This window comes from Fukomys damarensis, unplaced genomic scaffold (genome assembly GCF_012274545.1).
Source record: "Fukomys damarensis isolate Sample0158 unplaced genomic scaffold, DMR_v1.0_HiC HiC_scaffold_16, whole genome shotgun sequence".
Taxonomy (NCBI): Eukaryota; Metazoa; Chordata; class Mammalia; order Rodentia; family Bathyergidae; genus Fukomys; species Fukomys damarensis.
Window position 1 is genome coordinate 99037 of NW_022900928.1, and position 25643 is coordinate 124679.

General features: G+C 45.5%; 3 protein-coding genes across 8 annotated transcripts in view; 1 reads left to right on the plus strand and 2 right to left on the minus strand.

Moving 5' to 3' along the window:
• The window catches only part of Sirt3 (sirtuin 3), a 28809-nt gene extending 21109 nt beyond the window's left edge, over window positions 1-7700 (minus strand). For 4 of the 6 annotated variants that reach the window (XM_033764025.1, XM_033764027.1, XM_033764026.1 and 1 more), the window contains exons 1-4: window positions 7591-7700; window positions 3949-4137; window positions 3641-3873; window positions 1469-1569 (exon numbers count right to left, since the gene is read on the minus strand). In XM_033764025.1, coding sequence (XP_033619916.1) covers window positions 1469-1569; window positions 3641-3873; window positions 3949-4137; window positions 7591-7676 — 609 coding nt within the window. In that variant the 5' untranslated portion in view covers window positions 7677-7700. Of the gene's footprint in view, window positions 1-1468; window positions 1570-3640; window positions 3874-3948; window positions 4138-4920; window positions 5005-7590 lie in introns of those variants that run through there. The other 2 variants (XM_033764029.1, XM_033764028.1) reach the window with 2 other exon arrangements.
• A 185-nt stretch (window positions 7701-7885) lies between these two features.
• Psmd13 (proteasome 26S subunit, non-ATPase 13) lies at window positions 7886-19351 on the plus strand. The gene is made up of 13 exons (XM_010640302.3): window positions 7886-8086; window positions 9539-9617; window positions 12196-12230; window positions 12432-12487; window positions 12713-12756; window positions 12931-13017; window positions 15364-15535; window positions 15793-15872; window positions 15950-16075; window positions 17356-17418; window positions 18073-18153; window positions 18291-18407; window positions 18905-19351. The coding sequence occupies exons 1-13, from the start codon at window positions 7992-7994 to the stop codon at window positions 18998-19000; spliced, it is 1131 nt and encodes a 376-aa protein (XP_010638604.1). The 5' UTR covers window positions 7886-7991; the 3' UTR covers window positions 19001-19351.
• Window positions 19352-19638: 287 nt separating this feature from the next.
• On the minus strand, window positions 19639-20740 carry LOC104873564 (cytochrome c oxidase subunit 8B, mitochondrial-like). Its single transcript, XM_010640304.3, has 2 exons — window positions 20572-20740; window positions 19639-19818 (listed from the first exon to the last, which is right to left on the minus strand). The coding sequence occupies exons 1-2, from the start codon at window positions 20680-20682 to the stop codon at window positions 19717-19719; spliced, it is 213 nt and encodes a 70-aa protein (XP_010638606.1). The 5' UTR covers window positions 20683-20740; the 3' UTR covers window positions 19639-19716.
• Window positions 20741-25643: the final 4903 nt, after the last annotated feature.

The window sequence follows — 25643 nt, forward strand, 5'->3', positions numbered from 1 at the left end:
AAAAAAGAGAGGGAGAAGAAAAAAAAAGAAAAAAAAAAAAAAAAAAAAAAAAAAACCTAAGTGGATGAGAAAGACTAGAGACAATGTTCTCTCACATGAAATTATAAAAAATCAAAGACAGTTGAGGAAAGAGAGAAAAAAGACGAACAAAACAAAACAAACAATAAAAGTAAAAACCTAAACAACCAAAAACAAAAACAGACAGAAAAAGGAAAACAAAACCAACCAACTAATAAAATTCCTCTGGTGTCCACAGTTCTGTGGTAGTATCCAAGTCAGAGCCCAAATCTGTGCTGAGTAACCCTGCCAAGTCTGCAGTAGGATTAGTGCTGGATGCAAACCTGATCTTGGCCTTTGGATGTTGGGGGTGAGGCCAGAGTCTTCAGCCAGCAACTTTCTGAATGTCCCTCAGTGGCCCACTCATGTCTCCTTATCCTCTGTCCCTCTCACAGTTGCTGTGGCACCCTCAGAGACAGCCCAAGGCTGCTCCCAGTCCCATGTACAATTGGCCCCTCCTGGCCCTTGCACAGCCTCCTCTGTTCCACTCCACTAGCATATCTCTCTCCTCTCACACCCCTGGGAGCAGTGCTGGGGAAGCGCTGTTAGCCAACTCAGTCACCCTGCTGCCACTGTGAAGACAGGCCAAAGGTTGCTCCGGTCCCACTTCTCTCTTTTCTCCTGCTGTTGGGAGCAGGGGTGGAGTGCTGACTTCCCACTTATTACCCCATCATGGCCCAAGGCTACTGGAATCCTTTTTCTCTTCCTCCCTCACAACACTGGGCATAGGAAAGGAGGAGTGGTACTGTTCCACTCAATACCTTCATCTCCACTGCTACAGTTCCTAACTTTGTTGTCCTGCTCTATTATTTTTAACCCTTCAATGCCTACTGTTCCATTCTTGAAACACCCATAACAATAGAGTATGATTAATTTTTCTCTCTTCAAACTCTTACTCCCTGAATCTTTGTAGGTAACATATATGAATTTCATGCAAAAATTCAAAAAAATTGCAATCATTGGCAGAAATTGGTTAATGGTAAAATTGCAAACACCAAAAAATGCCCCATAGTTGAATAGCTATGATCTTCTACAGTTAATAAGAAAAGTGAGCAAAACTGCAGAAGATATCCATGAAGCTCTGTGCAGGAAAAAGCAATCATAGAATAAGTACAATATTTTCCATCCCTGAAATCACAGTTAGGTGTCTGTACAAAGATACACAGCACGTTTACAGATAAAACCCTGGAATGTTACACACCAAATTGTTGAAGGCCGGTAGTAGAAACTAGCTGAAGGGAGATTTGTTCTCACTGCATGTGTTACTTTTCTAAACTAAAAATAAAGGAAAATATCTTCAAAGCAATACTATTCTGTTGCCTTTCCAACGTGACGCTTATACAATACCACATTCACAGCTCACCTCTGCCAAGAACTACAAAAGGGAGGAACCCTCAATGGGGTAACTCACCCAGAAGTCCTCCTCCAGAAAGGATCTTCGACAGACTGTGCAGGTGGCTGAGGCAAAGGTTCCATGAGCTTCAACCAGCTTTGAAACTGGGATGCCAGACACTGAAATTCAAACCAAAACTTGGTGTTGCAACCTCCACAGGCCATTCAAGTCCAAACATACAACTTCTGAGTGTGGCAGGCATTCTAGGAGAGACCTCAGCCCCTCAGTGGTGCCTGCTATCCCTGCCTATGTCATCAATGCACAACTCTACACCTATCAGGATGGTGCACAGGGCAGAGGCTCCCAGTAGAGATTAACCACACTAAAACAAAGTCTTCAAAACTCAAGACAAAAATCTGTTTGATACACATTCAGATGAAATTATGTCTAATATCTAGCAACACATAAATGTCCTAGACTACAGATACCAAGTAAAAGTTAGTATATCAATACAATAAATTTCCAAAAAATTGCTTGGTTAATAAGCAGACAAAGAGTGACTTCTCATGAATGTTGTCCATTACTACTATCTGGTTTTGAAAGGCTACAAGGCAGAAATGGGGTCCCACCTGCAGGTGTCTTCCCATAACCTGGTTCCTGTCCTAACTGTAGCCCTGAAGTTCTCAGCCAAGCAGTTCCCACCTCCCTTTACAGCCTGCCTTTCTGTCCCTTGGAATGTCCACTGTTTCCTTGGTGTTTCCAGTTAATTATTCCTTCTCAAATGAAACTTGCTCCAGGACAAGCTCTTTGAGATCATAGCATCTCTGTACACTGGCAGGGTCCAATGGCTCTGACAGCCCAACCTTGTCCATGCCACTGTACATTAGGCAAATCGCAGCAAACACTTCCCTAGATGCCCACCTGGTCAGCACCATCATGAATGCCACTTATGGTTACAATGTGACATGGATGTAGCCAAGAGGCCATCTCAGGCTGACCCCTACAACACTAAGAAACAATGACTCCTAGCCGGGCATGGTGCTGCAATCCCAGCACTCAGGAGGCTGAAGCAGGAGGATTGCGGTGAGTTCAAGACCAGCCTGTCCCACAAAGTGAGTTCCAGCTCAGTCTCAACTACATGGTGAGACCCTGTCTCAAAAAAAACAAAAGAAAAGAAAAGAAACAATGACTCTTCAGTGTGGTAAGACTAGCAGAGCTTTGTTTTAAAAGACTTTTATCTTTCAAACAGGGCGTGGTGGCACATGCCTGTAATCCCAGCACTGGGGAGGCTGAGGCAGGAGGATCACTGTGAGTTTGAGACCAGCCTGGGCTACAAAGTAAATTCCAGGTCAGTCTCAACTACATAATGAGACCTTGTCTCAAAAAACAAAACAAAACAAAAAAAAGACTTTTATCTTTCAGATACCTACTGATGGATCTGCTTTCAAACAATCTAGGGATAGTTGGGGGTGGTGGCACACTCCTGTAATCCCAGCACTTGGGAGGCTGAGGCAGAAGGATCGCTGTGAGTTCGAGACCAGCCTGGGATACACAGTGAGTTCTAGGTCAGTATCAACTACATAGTGAGAGATCCTGTCTCAAATAACCAAAAAAAAAAAAAAATCTAGGGACAAGGGAGAAGGTTGGGAGAACACAGATGAATAAGCACTAAGTTTCAGTAATGAACCAAGCAAACAGACTTGAGGGTTCTTTGCCACTTTTTTTTTTTTTTGGTGGGGGGGGTACCAAGGATCAAACCAAAAACCTTGCGCAAGGCAGGCATGGTGTCACTGGGCCAAATCAAGAGCCATTTTTGCACTACTTTTATTTGCTCAATATTTCTCCCCCCCACCCACTGTTGTTTTATTTTTTGGAGACAGGTTCTCACTATGTAGTTCAGACTGGCCTTGAACTCACTATGTAGCACAGCTTGGCTTCCAACACACAGCAATCCTCCTGCATAAACCCCCAAGTGCTGGGATTACAGGCATGACCCATAATGCCTGGCTGCTCAATATATATCTTAAAAAAAAAAAAAAATCAGCAAAACAATGTCAACTTTAGTTCTGCCCCAAAACCACTGTCCAGCTAGTTTGAAGGAGAAAAGCCCACAGGTAGATCCAGAAGTAGCCTTGCATGCTCAGAGGAGGCAAACATTGAGTCAAAATAGCCCCAAGTATGAAGTGTAAGCAGTACATCCAACCCTACCTGAAACAAGCAGTGAACATACAATGGGAACACAGGCCTCACCTCTCTCAAGTCCATCAATGTTCTGGGTGTACAGCCTCAGAAGCAGGCCCTTGTCATGGAGCAGCCGGAAGAAGTAATGGGTAATATTGGGCCGATAATTCCCAGGGTACAGCTCTTTGGCCAAAGTGAAAAAGGGCTTAGGGTTATGAAAGAAAAATTCTAGTTCAAAAATGGCCTCTGGGTATGGGATGTTGTACTGCTGGAGGTTGCTGTAGAGGCCACTCCCTGGAGATCTGTAGAGAGAAAAGAGACCTGAGCCCTTTCTGAGAAAGCAGGGAAGTAGCATCACCTGGGAACCACAGAGCTACCTGAAGTCCGGAATGCCACTGGGTGTGCTGATTCCAGCACCCACCATGACCACCACTCTCTGGCAGGCTCTGGTCCGAATCAGCTCAGCTATATCTTGCAGAGAAAACTTCTTCTCACTGCTGCCTCTGCTTCCAAAAATGCTTGAAGCACCCACAGAAAGAGATATGGACTTTCTTCCACCTGCAATACTGACATCAAGAGCAGAGGAGAAAGGCAGCAGACAACAGTCAATCTTGTACTGGCAAGAACAAGCCCAGTTTTCCCTTCCCACCATGGAGAACAGTTTTGCACTTCAGTCTCCCACAATAACCACTTTTCTCATCCTGATAACTACTGGATAAAACAGAAGGCAGCCTTGAATCAGAAATCAAGACTTACCTGGAGGCAAAACATTCTGGTTAATGGGCACTATGTAAGTCAGGAAAATTGGATTTCACAGTTCTGTTATCAAAAGTCAGTACTGTGGAGAACAGGGTCCCAGACCAAAGACTTAAGCCAGGGTCCACAGCATTTCTTTAAGAGGAATCTGGGCACATTCTCAGCAGAGCTGCACACCCTAATATACATGGGATGTGTACAGATATCCAATGACATTTGAAGAAAATTTAAATTATCAGACTTTACACTAAATATTACTGGGAAAAAGCTGGGCTCTAGAGACCATTTGAGGAACACCCATTCCCTAACAGCTAGGGATCAAACTGCTGCAGACAGCTCATCTCCAGTGTCTACAGCTGGAAGCACATATTACCCAAATGCCAACATTACACAATCAGGTAAGGCCAAGGGTACACTTAGAGTTCAGGTCACCTCCAGAAGGTGGCAGCCACAATTAGGAGTATGAAATAGTCATTTACAGGAAAGGAGTGCAAAACACTCACACACACACACACACACACACACACACACCCCCAAGTCATAGGCTGGGAGAGAAAGAGGAAGAAAACAAAAGCAATACAAAACAATACAACCTGCAGCAGCACTTGAAAATACCCCTCTGATCAGGAGGATGAGGCAGGAGGATCACCAGGAGTTTGAAGCCAGGCTGGGCTACATAGTGAGTTCAGGGCCAGCTTGCACTACAAAGGGAGACCCTGCCTCAAAAAAACAACAACAAAAAACACCAAGGCCGGGAATTTGGCTCGGAGTTCCACCACCTGCCTCAAAAGCACAAGGTCCTGAGTTTGATCCCCAGTACTGGAAAGAAAAGGGAGAGGGAGAGGAGGAGGGTGAGGAGGAGAAGGGGAAAGGAGAGAGAAAGAGGGAGGGGGGAGGGAGAGGGAGAGGAAGGAGATTGCTATGTGTCTGGAACCAGCCCGGACTGCACAAGGCACCTCGTCTCATGGGAAGGGGGAGGGGTGAGGACCAGTCAACTAGGAACATTTCTTTTACTTGTCAGAAATAAAGATACCAAAAGCATATCTTTAGATACATCAGGACAATTCAGAGACTCTCTTCTAGGAGGGTGACCCTAAGACTGTAATCGCTCTTTTGTCTTTCTTTTGCTCCTTTTAAAACCAACACTCAAAATCTCTTGAAATATCTACTTTACACTTCGCTAACTCAGATTCCTCCAAAGCTCTCTGTTCCCTATAGTATCCCAGTGTCTTAGTCTAGCACATCTTATTCCAGTGATAGTTTTAATCCCATTACTCCCTCTTGTGTACCCCTTGTTTCAACCAAACAAAAGGTTGCTCTGTCCCTTGTATATGCCCAAAACCCCCGTGTTCCCAAACAGCCCTTTCTCCATTCAGCATACTCTGCCTGAAAAGACCTTTCCCTGATCCAGAATGTCACAATCTCACAGGGTCAAGGCCAGGACCAAATGCTATGTCCTTGCTAAATTCCATGAGAAATGGCCTTCCTGAAAGGCAACAGAACTGGCTCATCACTCCTTCCTGTCACCCCATTCCCTCACTGAAGCCGCAAGACACAGCTCCCTCATCCATGCTGAGTCAGTGATAGTGACACTCAGGGACGTGTTTGCTGCCCACAGACCAGTGTGCAGTCCTTGTGCATCCACTTCTCTCAACATACACAAAATTCATCTTTGAAAGATATGTCCTATGATAACAGCAAGTATACCATGCAGGGCTGAGGGCACAAAACAGGACTCGAGTCTATGAAACATCTTGATCTGGTTTTGTGGTGCTGGAGATGGAGGTAAGTGTTGCACTACTGACCTACATCCCCAGCCCCGACTCTTACAGTCTTCTGACAGCAGGGAAGATCATTTCCTCTCCATGAACACGCAGAAATGGCCATAGGCTCTGAGAAGGCTCTGCCACATCAAAGGCACCATAAAAGACCAAGGACCCTTTTCTGAGGACACGTTGATAAAACCTTCAAAGTTTTCTAATGAAAACTAGTTAAGAATGAAATCAGGAAAGTCTCAGCTCTAAAACCATCCTTCCATCTATTACACACCCTGCTTCACACAGCATTGAAAACATCTGTTTGCAAACAACCCTCACCCAAACATTATTTTGAGTTTAAATGCAAACCATTACAAGAAATACATAGGGAAAAGAAAAGTTATTAGCACTGTTGAGTACCAACCAATTGCTAGGCATTATACAGGACACTGGAAGTACATTTTTCATTTATCTATTTAAGTAAAATAGTTTTGAGTCACTATAAACACCGTCAAAGTTTCATCAAAGGTGGAATTACACTTAAGGTGTATGACTAAACGTACACACTACATGGTATGAAAGTTCCTGGGAGTAGAAGGCCCTGAGACAGGCATGGGTGCTGCCTGAGACACTGTGCAAACAGACACAAAGGATGAATCTGCACAACAGCCCCAAAGTCTACAATCAAGGGGCACAAGAAATTCCAAACTGCAGAAATCCAGACTGCCCTCTCCTCACAGGAAACCTCCTAGCTCGTGTTAAGGTGGCAGCAAGGATTTAATGACAGCCAGCCAGTTCTGCAGATAACGGCTAATATCAGAACTGTCATCATGGATAGAAGTGTCTGTCTAGTCCCTCCTCCATTCCCACCACCCAAAAAGCTGGCACAAAGTATAAGGTGAATGAAGGCATCCTGGATGAACATCTTTTTAGTACTCTTCAATGTGAATCAGGAAACTACCACTACTTAAATTTTCACCCATGTAGCTTCCTAATAATTGCGGGCCCTACAATTTTTTCCAAGTAAGGCTGAGGGTGTCGCTCAGAAGTACAGCGTTTGCAAAACATGGAAGGGGCGGACCTGGGTTTGAGTCTCAGCACTGGAGTAGGTGTTAACTACTGTGCAGACGGATGTGACCACCTGCGGGTGGCAGCATTAACTGCATAACTTTATGAAGGGCAACTAAGACGTTAAACGTTTACCTCAGACCCAGAAATTTATCCAAACAACGAGATTTATATTTTTTTAAAGCTGTCGTGACACCGTTATTTGTAAATCTAGAGATCAAAAGCTATTCCAACAAGAGAATGATAAACTATGAAACGTTCCAACAAAGGACTGCGAGCCCAACCCAAGGACTGCGCTATAACGGGAGCAGCCACAAGACAGGAAGGAACCAGGGACCACGCCTGGCCAAGGCTCGCCCTTTCACACACAGCCAACAGCTGGGGCCGCCGGGCTCGGTCTTCCCCAGCTTTCCCGGGTCAAGCCCAGACCACACTCACCTCCCAGGGCCCCACAGCCTGAGAACTGACAGAGCCCTCCCGCACAGCGCCATGATACTCCGCCGCGCAAGCGCGTCAGGGAGCATCACGTGCCGCCGCGTCCCGCTCACCCACCCCCGCCCGGCCAGTCCCTTTGTCCCACTACTCTTCCCCAGACCCCAGCCCGCTTCTGGCTGGGTGAACCGGAACCCCGATTCCTGCCGGAGAGAGAATTTCGCCCCAGTGGCTGAGGAGCGCAGTGCCCAGGAGGACCGGCTGTGCGCCAAGGCTGATCACAGCTCTCCCGGCACTCCCGGCATGCCTAGCGCTCAGCAGCTAGGGAAATGAGTGAGCACTTCCGGCCGCCATCCCTTCCTCGCTGACGCTTTTGTGGTGATTCTGGCTTGCACTTTTTGGCCATTATGAAGGATGTACCCGGCTTCTTACAGCAGAGCCAGAGCTCCGGGCCCGGGCAGGCCGCCGTGTGGCACCGTCTGGAGGAGCTCTACACAAAGAAGTGAGCACCGAATCGAGGGGACCCAGACGGGGCGCATGGACCCGAGTCGGGAAGGGCAGACACTTGTGGGGAGAGGGTATCGGCTGGGCCGAGAGGGGCTGAGCCACCTTCAGGCTCGAAGCTGCAGGAAAAGAGCGACAGACCGCGAGGTCTAAGAAGCACTGTTGTAGCCAGGGTTTGGAGGTAACTGTTCTCCCGCCCAAGGGGCTGTGCCTGAGGCTTCCCTACTCATGAAAGGAGCGCAGGACAGGATCGATTTTAGCTTGTAATTCAGTTAAGGAAGCACATTTTTGGGCTAGGTTGCCACACTTTTGGGGTCATGGTGTGACTCCATCTCCAGTTGTCTTTGTCATGGTCTAGGTCCCAGAAACCAGAGGCCAGTCAGTGCAGGTTCTCAGTTGATTCTGGAACCGGTTGCACCGAGTACAACCACAGCCTTCCCCCCACACACTGCTCTCACTTTTTGTTGCATTTCATATTGAGCTTTCTGCCCCTAGAGAGATGTCAAAGTTTGGGTTTATTATATACGAGTTTGGGTTTATTATATACAGGGTTAACTTCAGAGCACTTTTAAATTTTGCTAGCATTTAAGCTAAAGTTGTGCCACGGTAGAACAGATTTTCCGTGCTAACTCCCTGTTAACAATGGGGCATTTAGCATAGAACTTTTTATATAGGTATTCACACAGTATTTAGTGATGTTCAGCAGTGTTCCTTTCAATTAGCAGTTTTTGAAAGAAAATTTTTCACATTTGACAAATGATTGCTCATATTGGGTAGCACTTTGTATTTTTCCTTCGGGACTAGCCTGGGCTACGTAGGGAGTTCCAGGTCAGTCTCAACTACATAGTGAGAGCCTGTCTCAAAAAACAACAAAAATAGCATTTTGTGTTTTTCAAAGCATTTTATCTGCCTTTGGTTCTTTTGGGTGGAGAGTTCTAGAGGTTTTATATATTAATGTTTTTCATCGTTCCTTTATCCCATTCGCAGATGAGGAAACTGAAGCTGGCTTCCCTGAGATACTCAGCTAAGGAGAGCCTTGACTTTATTAGAGCTATATAATTCCAAAATTCTTACTTCTAGTCACCTCAGAATCACCCTCTGAAGCCAGGGACTTAGCTCAGTGGTTTCACTGCCTGCCTTGTAAGCACAAGAACCTGAGTTCAATCCCCGGTACCAAAAAAAAAAAAACAATAACCCTCTGAAGCAGTCTAGAAAGATGTTCTCTATTTTATGTACTACTGTATGAGAAAACAGGCTTAGATAGGGTAAATGTGCTCAGATGACATAACTGTTGAGTAGCTCTCAGAAAAGAACTCAGGTTTGTTAATATCTGCTTTAGCACTCTCTGTGCTAAAGAATAGATATTGGTAGGTATTTATTGTTTGATGGGACCATCAAGGCTGAAGATATCTATATTAGTTTACGGGTCTGAAGGGTCTCTGTTTTTCAGGTTATGGCATCAACTGACACTTCAGGTCCTTGATTTTGTACAGGACCCCTGCTTTGCCCAAGGAGATGGTCTCATTAAGGTAAATAATTTATAATGCTAGGTCAGATTATATGAATATGCTCAAGGACTTTTTGAAATAATGGTTGGACTTTATGGTAATAATAAGATACAACTATTCATCAGTCAAATTTCTATGAGAGGCTGTTGTAAGCACTTTAACATATTTACTCTTATCATAGCAGTTTTGGGAGATATGTACTGCATTTACCTTTTTTTATGTTGAAGCAAACATGAGAGATTAAATAATTTACGATAGATCACAGCTAATAAGTCACAGAACACCATTTAAACACAGAAATTCTGTTTTCTAAAATTCTAGGCTATTGGTAGAACATGTGCTTTGCATGTACCAGCCCTGGGTTACAATCCCAGCATCACCAAAACAAAAAAGATGCCAGGTAAAGTGATGTTCACCTGTAATTTCAGCTACTCAGAAGGCTTAAGCAGGATGATCATGAGTTTTAGGTCAACCTGGACAACATAGTAAGACCTTGCCTCTTTAAAAAAAAAAAAAAAATGCCTGGGTATCTTTTTGTTCATAAACTTGTTTTGTTTTTATTTTCTATTCTTTTGGTAAACATTTTCATAAATTGAAAGTTCGTGGTCAATCATGGGGTAAAGTAGCATATAGAGCAGTTATGGCAAGCCTGTTAGAGCTTTCAGTGATACAGATAGCCCTCTGTGGCACACATGCCATAGGTTCACCACCACTGGTACAGAGGATTGCCATGGGGACCTTTGTAACTCTCCTCAGTCCTCACTCTCCTCCCTTAACCATGCTAATTTTGCTTGCCCAGATAGCTCTTGAGTAGAGAAGACAGAGTACCTTTTGTACTTTGCTTGAGGGTGGTAGGATGAAGGGGATTTGATAATATCATGTGCCTTTATAGTAGATCACATTTAGCTTTTTTTTTTTTTTTGGTATTGGGGATCCCTTCACTTGTGAGGGCAGGTAGCGGAACCACTGAGCTAAATCCCCAGCCCTACATTTAGCATTTTGTTAACAGAGAAAAATTCGCTATCTCCCAGCCTTATCCAGATCCCCTAACATGTTCATAGGAAGACTTCTCTTTGAAGTCTTTTCTGACTTCTTACTCTTTGATGCCTTTCTCTGATTTTGAATGAATCAAAGATTAATATATGCATTGACTAATAACTAGCTTGTGATTATAGTTTAAGATCTTTCTCTGAATATAGTACCCTGCTTGGGCTTGTAAGATTTTCTTGTGGTTGGTACCCATTGATTTAACATTTTACTATCCAAAAAAACTTGTAATCACCTAGAAGCCTGAAGATTTTGCTGAATGTTCTTTGTCTTCTGGATTATGTGGAAAATGACAAATGAGACAGGTCTTAATACTTATTCCCCAGGGTTCTAGTCTACATCATAGTAGTATGTATTCATAATTGTTTATTTCCGCTCTTTTTTTTTATCTTTAACTTTTCCATATATGCCAAAGTGTTTCTTCAACTTTGTGGTAATGGAACACTCAGGTCAGCAGATTTGAGTTTACTTTCTCATGGACAAAAAATCCTTTAAAATTCTTGAAACCCAGCACACATTAGATGCATGTTGGATGATATTCATGAATTTTCAGTCATCATAAGTAATTTTGAGATTCTGAATTAGTAGGGTTTCTTTAGATAAACCCATAAATTATGAAGAACCTGAAAAATTGAAACAGTCCCTCTTGATGGGGAAGATATCTTTTAAATAGTCCTTTGTCATGAAAAGAAAATGCCACAGGGACATTTCTATCTTTCTGCTTCCTCAAAACCAAGACAAGATTGGTCTCCTTCAGTTTGCTTTGTGGTCCTCTCTGCCTCAGAGATGTCTGTCCTGGTTCATCTCTGCCTTTAGAGCAGAGACCAGTTCTCTGTCTCTTACTCTCTGTATCCTGTAGAAGGACTCCTGAAACTCAGTGAAAGTTGTTTCTGTCTAGAGTGTCCTCTCACCTGCCTTCTCTCCCACAGCACTCTTCATTTCTTGAAACACAGTTGTCACCGCCTTGGAAATAACCTTGAAACCCCTGCCTTTGGCTCACCTACTGATATTCCTTCTTTCTCTTGTTCTTAAAGTCACAGTATTGTTCATTCATTTGTTCACAGACACTTCCCTGACCAAAAACTCCTTGAAGGCTCAGTGTTTGCCTCACACATTCTATGTCTGTGGTGCCTGGCCGTGGGGTCTGAAAAAGTGCTCAAATGTGTATTGAGTGACTAAAAAATTTGGTGAAAAGATATAATTAACCTGCAGCCTTCTAAAATTGAAGAACTGAACATTTCAGACTGATAGTTTGTTGTACTTGGGGTACCTCGGAATTGCTTTTTAGAACATTCTTACAGGTCAGTGTTCTAATTTCCCAGAGGTAGAAAGAAGCCCTGGATTTCTTTACTTAATTCATAAGTGATCATTTGTATGAATTTAAATAAGCCCTACTATGGGCCTCCTCTCATTGAGCCAACATTTATGTAGTACTTACTATGTGATGGGCAAACTCACAGCTTGATATTATTCACATTGCTTAACTGAAAATAGTGTTTGGAGTCTGATTTTGTAGAATCCTATGCTTACTCTCCATGTTTTGATCCTACAGCTTTATGAAAACTTCATCAGTGAATTTGAACACAGGTAAAATCCTTTTGCCAGTTTTTCAGTTTGAAAACAAACACATGTGTGGGCTGGGGATTTAACTTAGTGGTTGTGCTGCCTGCCTCACAAGTGTGAAGTCCTGAGTTTGATCCCCACTACCAAAAAAAAGAAAAAAGAAAGAAAAGAAAACGCATGTGTTGGTATTCTTTGACATTCAAAAACTGGTGGTTTTTATTTCAGAGTGAACCCTTTGTCCCTGGTAGAAATAATTCTTCATGTGGTTAGACAGATGACTGGTAAGCTTCACTTTGTTTTACAATGGAGCAGTTCTAAATGGTAGTTAAAATGATCTTGAAATATAACTTCATTGAATTAAAATATAATTTGATAGAAAAGATCAAGTTCTGAATTATGTTTTTATTATACTTATAGTCTACCCCTAAAGATTATCCTCCCTAAAGATGTTTTGGCTGGTGGAAACCAGCTTTGGGGTTCTTCTGACGTTGTTCTTCCTTTTCCAGATCCCAACGTGGCTCTTACTTTTCTAGAAAAGACTCGTGAGAAGGTGAATATGAAATTTGAATAACACACGGCTTTCATTTATTGTTCATACTTTTTTTTTTTTTTTTAAGAAATTGTGTGTCTGCCATCATTATAGTCAATTCAGCACACAGGTAGTACTTATTGTGCAAGTAGGCTGCCCACATTTCTGAAGTTCCATGTTTTTTGATGTCTTCAGGTGAAAAGTAGTGATGAGGCAGTGATCCTGTGTAAAACAGCAATCGGAGCCCTAAAATTAAACATCGGGGATCTACAGGTTACAAAGGTGAGAGCACCATAATAGATTTATCTTTAGCTAAAAAGTTGTCTAAAACTAGGAAAAAAATAACATGTGCTTTTGTAATTGTTTATTTTAAAATATTTTTGAAAGTTTCTTTTTTTTTTTTTTTTTTTTTTTTGGTACTGGGGACCTTGTGCTTTCGAGGCAAGTGGTGGAACCACTGAGCCACATCCCCGGCCCTTAAAATATTTTGAGTTGCAGAAAAATTGCAAAAGCAGCACAAAGAACTTTTCATATCTCTAACCCACATTTCTTGTTTACATTTTACCACTTTGGTCACATTCTGTGTGTGTTTTTCAGAACCATTTAATAGTAAATGATTTTGCTGTTATAATGTCAGTGTGTGGCTACAGTTTGGTTGTCCAGTCAGAATTCCACAAAGCCTCAGCTGGTCCAAAGCACTTGGCTTCACTAAGGGAGCCCCTCAGCACTGGCAAGTCATATGCTGCTCCTCCAGCTATTCTCTTCCGCATAAATTGTTGTTGGAGCTGCCTGTCTTATTTGGGGGGTCAGGTGTACATAGGAGTGGCAGTGAGGCTCAGTCTGCTTTGTTTAACAGACTGGTTTGGTTTTGGTAATCATAATAGTAAAGAAAATATTGAGTATAAGGGTCAAGGATGTTCATGTTCTTGTCCTAAAAAATAGTTTTTAGTACTGTTTCCAGGTCCTAGCCCCATATGCATGCTTAACTTTTTTTTTTTTTTTTTTTTCTGAAATATTTGAGACACACTGAAAACTGTAATACACTATGGGGAATGCTATAACAAATATCCTTCTGCTGCAGCTGCTCAGAAGCAGAGTATCACACGCGGGTAGACACCACCTCTCCCCAAGACCCTTCCCCAGCATGGCCCTGGCAGCCATGCTTCCTTAATGCACTTTCAATGGATAGGCATATGTAACTCCAGTCAGTGTTGACGTCTGAGCAGTTTGTTTTCGCTCTAATGTGGCGTTTCATTATATATGTCACAATATGTGGGTGTGGTCAAAATACATGGTGAATGTTTAGATTTCTTTTTAATTTAAAGTGAAAGACTGCCCTTGATCCCCCTCTTTCCAACACACTATCCCATCGTTTTTGTCACTCTTAGAAGCAAGAAGGACTCTTGGGAAGTCCTCTTTCATAGTATCTATAAGGTGTGATCAAAACTGGTGAATGCCGCCAGGTGTGGCCATGCGTACCTGTAATCCCAGCCCTTTACAGGTTAAGGCAGAAAGATCACTGTGAGTTTGAGGCCAGCATGGGCTACAGAGTAAGTTTATGGCCAGCTTGAACCGTATAGTAAGACCCTATCCCCCCCCCAAAAAAGTGAATGCTGCTGCCAGGTACCATCCAACAGAAAGGCAGGCTCATAAAAATATATGGTAGTCTGCTCATCTACCTTACTCACTGCACCTGGTACCATACAACTTCTGGCTCTTCCCCAAAGTCAGAGTGACCATGAAATGTAAGCTAGTTTTGAATCAGTTCAAGATATTAAATCAGCCACAGAAATGCAGCTAAAAAACTCGCAAGGACTTCCACAAATGCTTCAGAATGTGGCAAAGCAATGGGATACATGTGTTTGAAGCAACAAGGAGTATTTTAAGGGGGGGTGAAGGGCAGTGTGACTTTTTTTGGTTTTTTTGTTTTGTTTTGGTACTGGGGATCGATGTGGGGTCCTTGGGCTTATGAGGCAGAGGCAGAACCACTGAGCTAAATCCCTGGCCCCTTTTCTGTAATACATATTTCAGTCACACCTTATAAGTTAAGTATCTGGTCTCCTGTGGAGGGATTTAGGGTTTTTTGTTTTTTGTTTTCTGATACAATCAGACCTTGTATTAGCATTGGATCTAGGTTATTTTTCCTATTACAGACAATGCTCAAGTTAGCATTTCTGTGCCTGTTCCCTGCATACGTGAGCAGAGTGTCACATATGCAGACATGCACTTCTGAGTGCTGTATCCTCAGTACTTGGTACTTTCACATGCTTATGTCTTGCTGATCTAGTGGGGGTGAAGTGGTATCTTGTTGGTACTTGGCATTTCTCAATGCATTCACAGCACCACTTCTGTAATTGCCTTTTACTGTCTTTCACCCGTTTTTCTATAGTATTCTGACTGATGTATATTTTTATGTTCCTTAGGTCACTATCCCTTGTGGGGTTACATGTGCTGTGAATATCTTTTCCAGCCTGTATCTTGTCGTTATAATTTTTTCTGTGCTTTGGAGGAACTGAAGTTTTCCATTTTAATGTAGACACATTTATCAGTCTTTGCATTGGAAGCTCATGCTCTTTACTTTTACATTACTTTAAACTCTTCTAAGATAGTTTTTGCTCCTGTGCTTAGGAAACGATCGAAGATGTTGAAGAGATGCTCCACAACCTCCCCGGCGTGACATCAGTTCACAGTCGTTTCTATGATCTCTCCAGTAAATATTATCAAACAATTGGGAACCATGCATCCTACTACAAAGATGCTCTGCGGTTTCTGGGCTGCGTCGATATCAAAGATCTACCAGGTAACTGGGCATTGGATTCATATTGCACAGAAGCGTATTCCCCAGATGTGGCAGGTATGCAGTACTTGAGGGTACAGGTCTCAGAGCTTTGTTTATGCTTTAGTTTCTACATCATTTTGTCTTCAGTTTTTTAATTTAAGAGGACAACAGGTAATTCTTCCCACCCGTTTCTTTTTTGCTTTTATTATGTAAGCTTTCTTAGAGCCAAACAGGACTGGTTGTGGTGACAGATGTGACTGAGTATGTCATTGCCTTAGTTTCAGAGCAGCAGGAGAGAGCCTTCACACTGGGGCTTGCAGGACTTCTTGGCGAGGGAGTTTTTAACTTTGGAGAACTTGTAAGTTGGCCATGAAGCAGATTCCTTGAGGGGGTGGGTGGCTGACTTTCTGCCAACTGACAGTCTCCATTCCACAGCTCATGCACCCTGTGCTTGAGTCACTGCGGGGCACTGACCGACAATGGCTGATTGACACCCTCTATGCCTTCAATAGTGGTGATGTGGACAAGTTCCAGACTCTGAAGACTGCCTGGGGCCACCAGGTGGGTCCCACCTGCCCAAGGCCTTTGTTTATCCCTGCATTCGTCCATTTATCCAATAAGTGTTTACTGAGCCCCTCTTCTGCACAGCAGGCACCTAGGAGGCCCTGGCATTTAGGGCCCTTCATCTGTGCTAGCCTGAGGGTGGCATAGAACTCTTGCAAGGAATTAGTGAAGAAATTGGGAAGAGCAGAGGAAAATGAAACTCTTACCTTGTTTGCTGAACCAGAGGCCTACGTAGTTAATGTGAGTGGACAGGTGGAGGAAGTGAGAGAAGGGGAAAGCACGAGGGATAGGCACAGTAGTAGAGGGAGCAGTCAGTCCCAGTTGATGGTGAGGACGGTCCCCAGGGCCCGCCCCGGGAAGGAGCTTTGGGGTGAGAGGAGCCAGAAGTGCCGAACAGTAAGACTATTCTTTTTTAAATGAAATTATTAAAAGCAAATACTGCTAAAACTAATTGTGGTAGGAATTATGGTTGTGCTCTGTTTTCATACTTTTCTAAAACTTTCAGTTTTCCTGAAGTTTAAGACACATTTATAAAATTCATATATGATAGAGTGGTTAAGGGATAAGTGAAGGGACTATGAAGAGTCAGAAAATATCAGACCTCGTGTATTGTGGTTATGTATTGACATCTCAGCCAAATATGAGAGCCATGCATGCTGAAGCACACTTGTCTCAGCTGCTCTGAAGGCTAAAGCAGAAGGTTCATGTGAGAACAGCCTAGGCAACATAGTGAAACCATGTCTCAAAAAAAGGAAGCTGTCTAGCCATACTAATTTGAAGGAAGAGAGGAAATTCGGAGGCAAATAGTAGCAGTGCTTATCTAGTACCCACAGCATGATTATCCCTGTCACCCTGTCATGGATACCTGTCAGAGTTAGGAGTTTCTCAACATTCTCTCCTGGTTTAATTCTGTGCTCATAGAAGAGCCCTCCAGTTTATCAGCAAGGAGAAATCATGCAGGTCTTACAGAATGTATTTATTCTAGTTCTCACAACTAGGTGTTTTTTATTTTTTCTAAATGACTCACTTGCTCTTTGGATTCAGTAAAGCCCTTGATGTGTAGGGATCCTCAGAGCAGCTATACTTAACAGATAGGGCCACCCAGGACCTCCTGGGACCCTATCCTTTCTTGATGGTGCCTTGGGTCAAGAGGGTCTCTAAATGCCTCATGGTATTTGTGACATCAGTGCATATCTTTTATCTGGATTTGAAGCCCAAGTTAGGCAGCTGATAAGCACAAATATAGGTGACATTGTCTGTCTTTCTACACTTCACAGCCTGACTTAGCTGCCAACGAAACCCAGCTTCTGCGGAAGATTCAGTTATTGTGCCTAATGGAGGTAAGAAGCACCCAGGAGCTTCATCTTCTCTGAGTGAACAACTTTTTCCCTGGCCCAATCCCTACCCTCCTCCCTGCTGCCACTGTCTTCTTCAAGTTTGTGTTTTCAAGAGCCACCCCCCCCGAACCCCCCTTGACCACTTGAGGTGGAATGGCTGCCCCTTCCTGCCTCAACACAGTTGACCTGGTGCTTGTCCCTCCCAGCCCCTGTACTTTCCCCTCCAAATTATGAGACTCTGAGGAGGTGGAGCTTGACTTTCTGGCTCCCACCAGTATCCTCTGGACTTGAGGGATTTGGTAGACTCAACTGCCTACTCATGGAATGAGTGATGACTATTGTTGAAAGTTCATGTTGGGCCAGAGGTTTAGCTCAGTGGTGCTGTTGCATGCCTTGCAAGTGCAAGGTCCTCAGTTGGATCCCTGGTACCACCAAAAGAAGAAAAAGAAAAAGAAAATTCATGTAAAGCCATTTTCACCTTTAACCTTCTCTAAGCTTTGAAAGCTTGCTCTTAGTAAGATAAGGCTAACACCAAGGAAATTTTAGTATATAGGGTATTAATAAGATAATCTTTGTATTCAGAACAAACTATCCTTACCAGTCAGATCTCTAACCATTTTTATTTGAAAAAATAGTTAATGAAAAAATTTTTTTCAGATGACTTTCACACGACCTGCCAACCACAGACAGCTTACTTTTGAAGAAATTGCCAAAAGTGCTAAAATCACAGTGAACGAGGTACAGTACTGGGACTTGAGGTGTGGAACTGAGGCCTCTAAATGCTCAGCCCCTCATTGTCCAGGTAATGGGAGCAGCAGCATTCAGTCTGCAGAAGCTCCTGGGGTCAGCTGTCTCACCTGAGCCTCTCTGTGCAGGTAGAGCTGCTGGTGATGAAGGCACTCTCAGTGGGGCTGGTGAGAGGCAGCATAGATGAAGTCGACAGACGAGTCCACATGACCTGGGTGCAGCCCCGCGTACTAGATTTGCAGCAGGTGAGGTGGTGGCAAAGCCCCTGGCTCACCTCTATGGTGTTGGGGTTGTCTGGGTCTTGGTTTCACATGGACCAAGCCATCCAGGGGGAAGTCATCAGGGGGAGTGCGGAATGGATTACTGCTGTAGAACTGAGGACTTTTCTGAGAAAGTAGCTTGATGCAGGCCTGTGGTCTGATCCCTATGCTGAGAAGCTTACTGGAACAACAGCGCTGATTGTGCCAGTGGTGTCTTTTAATCTTAAAATTGGTACTCTGATCAAATATGTTCCTGGTTTTATGATTTGAGCTCAAATCCATCTTAATGTTTGCAGAAATTTAATCCTGTGGATTTCCTCTATTCATGCCTGTTCTTTAATCTAAGTTTTTAGACTATCTTGTGATAAAGAACAGACCAGGTGATCTCCCACACCCAGCCCAGCTCTACAGTTCATAGTGCTGCCCCACTGACCTGTGACCCTACATGTCCTAATGCCTCTCTGGTCCTGATTTGCCTACAGATCAAGGGGATGAAGGACCGGCTGGAGTTTTGGTGCACAGATGTGAAGAGCATGGAGATGCTGGTGGAGCACCAGGCTCATGACATCCTCACCTAGTGTCCGGTGCCCTGTGGCCCAGCCCCACCCAAGAGGCCTTTTTGTGGCCTATGAAACTTTCAGCGGCAGAGATCTGCATTGGGTTGGGGGAGTTGGACCCTTGTGGGAGTAGGGACTGTTTTTGCTTTGAAAACAGCTGTTGTTGATGGGAACTAGACCTGGGCAAAAGGGTTGTCTCATAGTCTGCGGTGGCCTCAAGCGATGAGGAATGGTGATAGAATGACCAGGAACGGATGCCCTCTAATCTGCAGAGGACATACACCCCGAGGTGGGTCCTCATCCATAGCCGCCTGTATGCACATCTTTTCAGATGTGCAGGAACGTTCCTGTAATAAATGCCTTTGCATCATCCACCTGTCTTTGGGCTTAGTTGCCAGGTCAAACCTGTGCCTGTGGAACTTAGGATTTCCACCTCCCTTCCCACCATACTCAGGAGTAGGACAGAGCCCAGCACTTTGCCACCCTTTCTGCCCATTGGTACCTTCTCAGACATAAGCATCTACACCCTTGCCACTTCTCAGCATTCAGATAAGCAGGCACTTGTATGCCCCAATGTCTGCATGAGCCAGCTGGGGGACAGCCTGGTGCCGGAGCCACATGAGGCCCCTCAGTACCTTGGCTGGAAGCGGGGACCTAGAAGAATCAACAAGAGCAGCAAGTAGAAGGGGGTTTAATGTGATCTTTCAGGGCTGTGCCCCTGTGGGGCTGTGGGGCCTTCATGCTACAGAACTCTTCTTGTAGCTCTCCAGATGGGACAAGACCCAGCCTGCAGGAATCAGGAAGCTGATGAACATGATTGAGATCCCCACTGCTTGCTCCTAATGGAGGAAAGCACATGAATCCGCTGTTTAGGCCTAACCAGACACATGTCCAGTGCTAGAGACAAATTATCCCACCCCACATTTGGCCAGTTATCTCCAGCAAGCTCAGTGCATCTTCAGCCTTCTGTGCTAGTGCAAGCAATATCCTCTATTGTCAGGAAGCCCTAGTAAGAGGGACAACCTAGGAGACCAGGGGAAACACTTGCTGGCTCCCTGCAGCTGTGTATAAGGGTGCTGAGATTTGGCCAGTGTCCGAGGTATCAGTCAGTTCCTCACAGCTCTTAAACCTTTCTGGTTGGAACCCAGTCCTTACAGAGATTTAAGAGCAAATGTGGCCTTAGAACAGTGACCTTAGTCTGGATTTTGATCTTAGCTACGTGACCTTGAGCAAATAACCTACACATTATTTATACTTTAAAAAGGAGACACTAATAAAGATCCCACTCTGACCTGGGCTTAGGGTTCTACCCTCCTTCCCCTCAGCAGCCCCATTCTGTCATGTTAGGCCAAGTGACAGGCCCTCTGCTCAGGGTCACCACTGGCCTTTATCGGAGGTGACTGAGGCCTGGAGGGCAGAGCCCTGCCCCACTGTGGCTGACCAGAGCCTGTCCCGTGGGTGATAGCAGTAGGGCCCTTTCCAGGTGATCAGACTCCACCATAGCTGACTGAGGCGCACAGCTGCCCCCCAGTCTCAGCCTGGACTCTTGTCCCAAACCCATGATGGCTATTGTGGTCTCCAAGGTCACTTACCATAGGGGATGTGGGGGTCCTGGCTGGCTTGGCAGAAACGTGGGCCTTGGAAACGACCCAGCATCTCAGGGGGGCTTGGAGCAGCTGCATGGTGGAGGCCAACTTCAGCATGGCTCAAGCTGAGCTCCTTCCTGAGTCCCTACTGAGTGCCCTGAATGTCCTTTGCTTCATAGGGCACTAGAGTTTTTTTATAGCTGGAGGGGGAGCTGCAGCTGTCCTCTTGTTACAGGGCTTGGCAGAAAGTACACATTCTTGGAACTGGCATACTGGAGGTCAGGCCTGGCATACTAGATCTCCCATGACCTAGAGTGGCTCCAAGCCCCTTGCAGTGTGTTTTCTGGGTAGGATTCTACTCTGTAAAAAAGGATCTCAATGGTCCAGGGCAGTCAGGCTTCAGACCCAAGATGGAGAAAGTGACAAACTTCAGAAGTAAACCTTAAATCTTGGGCTATCAGCTACATTGTCATGCAGAGCTACTTTAGGAGTCTCTAACTTTATCAAGGCATAGTGATACACCTGCAATCCCAGCAGGCTGGGATGTTGAAGCAGGAGGATTAAAAGCTGGACCCCCCCAGCTTGGGCAATTTAGTGACTTAGCAAGACTTTCAAAATACAGAATAAGAAAGAGCTGGGGGGCGGGGCAGGGAAATGGTTCTACCACCTGCCTCGCAAGTGCAAGGTCCCAAGTTCAATCCCCAGTACCAAAAAACAAAGAGGTGGGGGTATAGTGCAGTGCAAAGGCCTTGGGTTCAATCCCCGGTGTACCCCCAAAATCTCTTGACAGATTCTCAGCAGCTGAGCCCCTAGCTTTCCCATTTTCAAATAGTGCCGCACCTCTACAGCCTTGAGTGCCAACCGGGGTGAGGGGGCACGGTCTGACCTCAGACCCTGCCCTGGTCAAGACACCCAGGGCTGGACATGCTGGGCCATCCAACTCAAGTGCTCAGGCCACTTAGGCTCCTGAGCTCCCACTTGCTCTTGCTTCTGCAGATTGTGGGTTTTTACCCTGTCACCAGTGAAAAGTATAGTAGGTCTGCCTTCCTGATTTCTGGGAGGCTGTCTCATACCTTATGATGCAAACCCCACTCCCGTGTGGGCCTGCCTGAACTGCCCCAGGACAGCAGCCTGTGCCCTCTGTCAACTACCACCAAATCCAAAGGTCAACTCTCAGGCACTGTTACCTACCTTGCTCTCGTTGCTGATTTTCCTCCCACTTTATGCAGACCCTGCCTGGCCTCCCGTGACTCCAGGCTCCTCTCCAGACCTCCTGTGGCCCTGGTCAAGCCAGGTGTCAAGTCATGATCTCTGGGTCTATTAACCACTGACCTCTCTCCCACCTCATGGTCAAGTTGCTGAAACCCTGCAGTCTTCTTTGTTTCCCTGGTTCCACCTCCACAGAGTAATAGCTTCTGCTCCCTCTGGAGTTCACACTCGACGTCCTGCCACAAACACAGCCATACGCCAGGGGATCAGCTCACCAGCCTGCCCAAATCCAGCCTCAGATGTGTCCTCCATACCCAACAACAACTGTCCTTGCAGAGTCAACTCCCTCTGCTCCACATCCAACAGGCTCCACTCATGTCCTCCATGGGTCCTGAAGCCAGAATAATCTGGATCCTTTTTTATATAGCACACTCCAGCCAAACTGGTGCCTTTGTCCAGATGGCCTTCTCATTTTCTCAGGCTTTTTTTTTTTTTTTTTTTTGGTACTGTGGATCGAACTCAGGACCTGGCACTTGTGAGGCAGGCGACAGCACCCTAAATCCCTGGCCCTTCTTAGGCATTTCTTAAGATCATTAGGCTTTGTTTAAATAAAATACCAGATATATCTTGATCTATTGTCTGCTTCCCTAGCTGGAATAGAACCCCATGAGGGTGAGGATCCTGTATGTCCACCACTGAATCTTAGTGACTTAGAACAATATAGCTTAGTAGAGTTTTCAACATTGCACAGCCAGCAGTGGATGACTGGATGGATAGTGGGATGGACTGGATGGATGGATGACTAGATAGGTGAGTGAGGAGATGGACAGATGGATAGATGGGTGGATGGATGGATGGATGGATGGATGGATGGATGGATGGATGGCTAAGTGGATGGATGGATGGATGAATGGATGGAGTAAGTGAATAAGTGGATGGATGAGTAGACAGGTGAAAAAATTGGAAAGGCAGATATAAGGGTGGATGAAATTTCCATCATACACTGGACCCTGTGCTAAACTTGGGAATATAGAGCAGAGTCAGACATAACACAAACCTGCACGAAGGCACACCACCATCAGTATGACCTAGGACATTGTCCTGACAGTGATGAAAGCCACACCCCAAAGAGTGCTCTATGTTTTCAGACAGATTGGTATAGGCTCAAGCACAGGATAGCATCTGGCCACATCAGGCATGTGGCCCTCAGCCTCATCCATGTTTGCACCCCAGATTTAGCCCTAGTTATCATCCTCAGGAGGGACAATTTTACTCTCATGGGTTTGTTTAGAAATGATAAATTGAAAATGTGAATCCATCTCACTGGATAAATGACTTGACTTTTGTTCTTCCTTGGAAGCCAAATTTTCTCCCCAGTCTGAGTCCTTTCTGGGCTCTCCACCACCTGCCAGACCAGGCCAGGCAGCCTTCCTGGAAGCCAAGTCCTGGAAGGCCAGAGGAGGCAGTTTTCTGAATGTTATCTCCAGTATCACTGGGCTTCCAATGCCAGCCTCAGGCCCTGGGGAGCTCTGCCCGCCTCCATTATAATCCCTTCCATCTGAACCTTTAATTACTGCCTTGGGGTTCAGCTCGGGATTGGGCTCTGGACTTAAGGTTTGTTCATCAGACCATTCCATCTCCCATCTCTCTTTTCACAGATAAGACCTCCTGCCCCTAAGGGCCTGCCTCTGGAAAAGGCCTCCGTCTCTGCCACCTGGGCTTGGCTAGGTGGGGTGCAGGTGGCATAGAGGCCCACAGCACTCAAGGACATCTGGCTTCCACACAAGAAGGAGATAATGCTGGGAGGAGATCTCCCAGATCCCCTTATGCCCAGGTGACCACCCCAGCTGGGACCTTCAAGCCCCTTCCCCTCCCCCAGGCCTGCCAACCTCTCTGGACATCCAACATTTTCCAGGCACCGGCCAGCCCTCCCTATCCCCCACTTGCACAACTCCTGGGCCATTGACTGTAACAGTGAACCCTGGGCCTCCCCGTAACTTGCCCATTCTTCCCCATATTGAGCCATTTACTCAGACCACACCTCGGCAGACCCCTTCTGGCCCCTTACCCCAACACCTTGGTCTTCTACCCTCAGGTCTTCTTTTCACTGGAATAAAAATAGTATTCCCCAGGAGAGGGTGAAGATGACCATGTAGGAGGCAGCAGGTGATGGAGGTGCCATGGTACCAGGAATAGTGCGGCCTGGAGAAGGTCCAACCTGGTCGTTCAGAAGGTGAAGACCTCCCCAGATGTTTGGCAGACAGAGTGGCTCTGCTGCCCAAAACCCAGCTTCTCTCCCTCCTCCAGCACATTCAGCCCACACCTGTGTACCTGCCCTGGGTATACTTCCAGGGCCACCCCACATGCCCTTCACACAGTTGGAGGCCCCAAAGCACCCAGCCCCACCCCATCTAGGTGGACAAGTGTGCACAGGGCACCACCTTGTGTCCAGATTTGGAACTACAGGGCCTTGGAGAAACCAGAGAGGCCCAGATCACACAAACACTGGTGGGATCTTCTCATTGCCCTCTCACCACAGGAAACAGGACTTTAGAGTGTGCTACCTGGGCCAGAACTGTCCAGAACTGAATCGGAAGCTCAGGGGTGAGCTGGGGTCACTTTCTGCAGGCACCAGGTGATTCTAATACAAACAAGCCTGGGAGCCATTTGAAGTCATAAAAGCTTGGTGTGTCATGCCACGACATTCAAACTGGACAGCCACTTCCAGAAAGACAAAAAACACCCAGGTTTTAAGATTCAGACTCTCCCCTTTAGCCGCAAGAACACACTCCCATTAAATATTTCTTACATTTGCCAGCATTTACTGAAACCTGGGTCACAGGTGGAGATCCTGTGGAGATCTGGTCTTTGAACTGTCCTTGACCTTTGGAGCTTGACCTCTATTGGAAGCCTGGGCTGTTGGAGATTCAGTGGTCCCCACCCAACTGTTCTGTTGGTGCAATGATGAATATTTGTCAACTTGGCTGGACCATGGGGTCCAGAGACTTGGCCACACATTATCCTGAATGTTTCTGTGTGATGTAGCTGGATGAGCCTATCACGTACATTGGTGGACTTTTGCCATGCGAATGAACCTCATGACTTTTGCCAAGTGAATGGTCTAGTCAGATGAAGGCTTTAACTGAACAAAGACTGGCCTTCCCTGAGCAGAGAGGAGCTCTGCTTTCCGATGCCCACAGGCTCAACACAAGAGTAGTAGTGCCCAGATCTCTCTGGCAGCCCTGCACAAATTTTGGGTTCTCCAGTTCTCCCTCTTCCTCTCCCTCTCCTCTCCTCTTCTCTTTTTCTCTCTGTCTCTGTCTGTCTGCCTGTCTCTCTCTTTACACACACATACATACACACACACGCATGCACACCACCCCCTTTCTGCTAGTCCTGTTTCTCTGCAGACTCCACACTGACACCATTGGCCAACAGCTTAAGAGAAGAGAAGCTTTCCTGGCCTTCCACCTCTGCGGTGAAAGTAAGCTTTCAGTATGCCTTCCTTCCTTTATGTTCACTGTGTTAGATGATGCCCAATGTAATATGGACATAGCTGCTGCTTTTCAGACTTAATCGGGGGCACCATAGAAGGCAGCTGAGAAGATCAGAAAGGCAGGCAAGAGCTGGCCAGTGTGTGTGTGTGGTGGAGGGGGTAGATTCTGGATCCCATAGTAGGCAGAGCCAATAGAGTGCTCATCCAGAGCAGATTTGGGTGACAGAAGAAGGCACAGTGGCATTGAGCCTTCAAGGCATGAGGGGCAGTATCTGAGGTGGGGTAGGAAGGCCACAACCAGGACATTGTTGACCATACAGGTGAGGGGAGGGTGGAGATACTGCAGGGCAGGTGAGTAGGGCAAAGCTGCAGG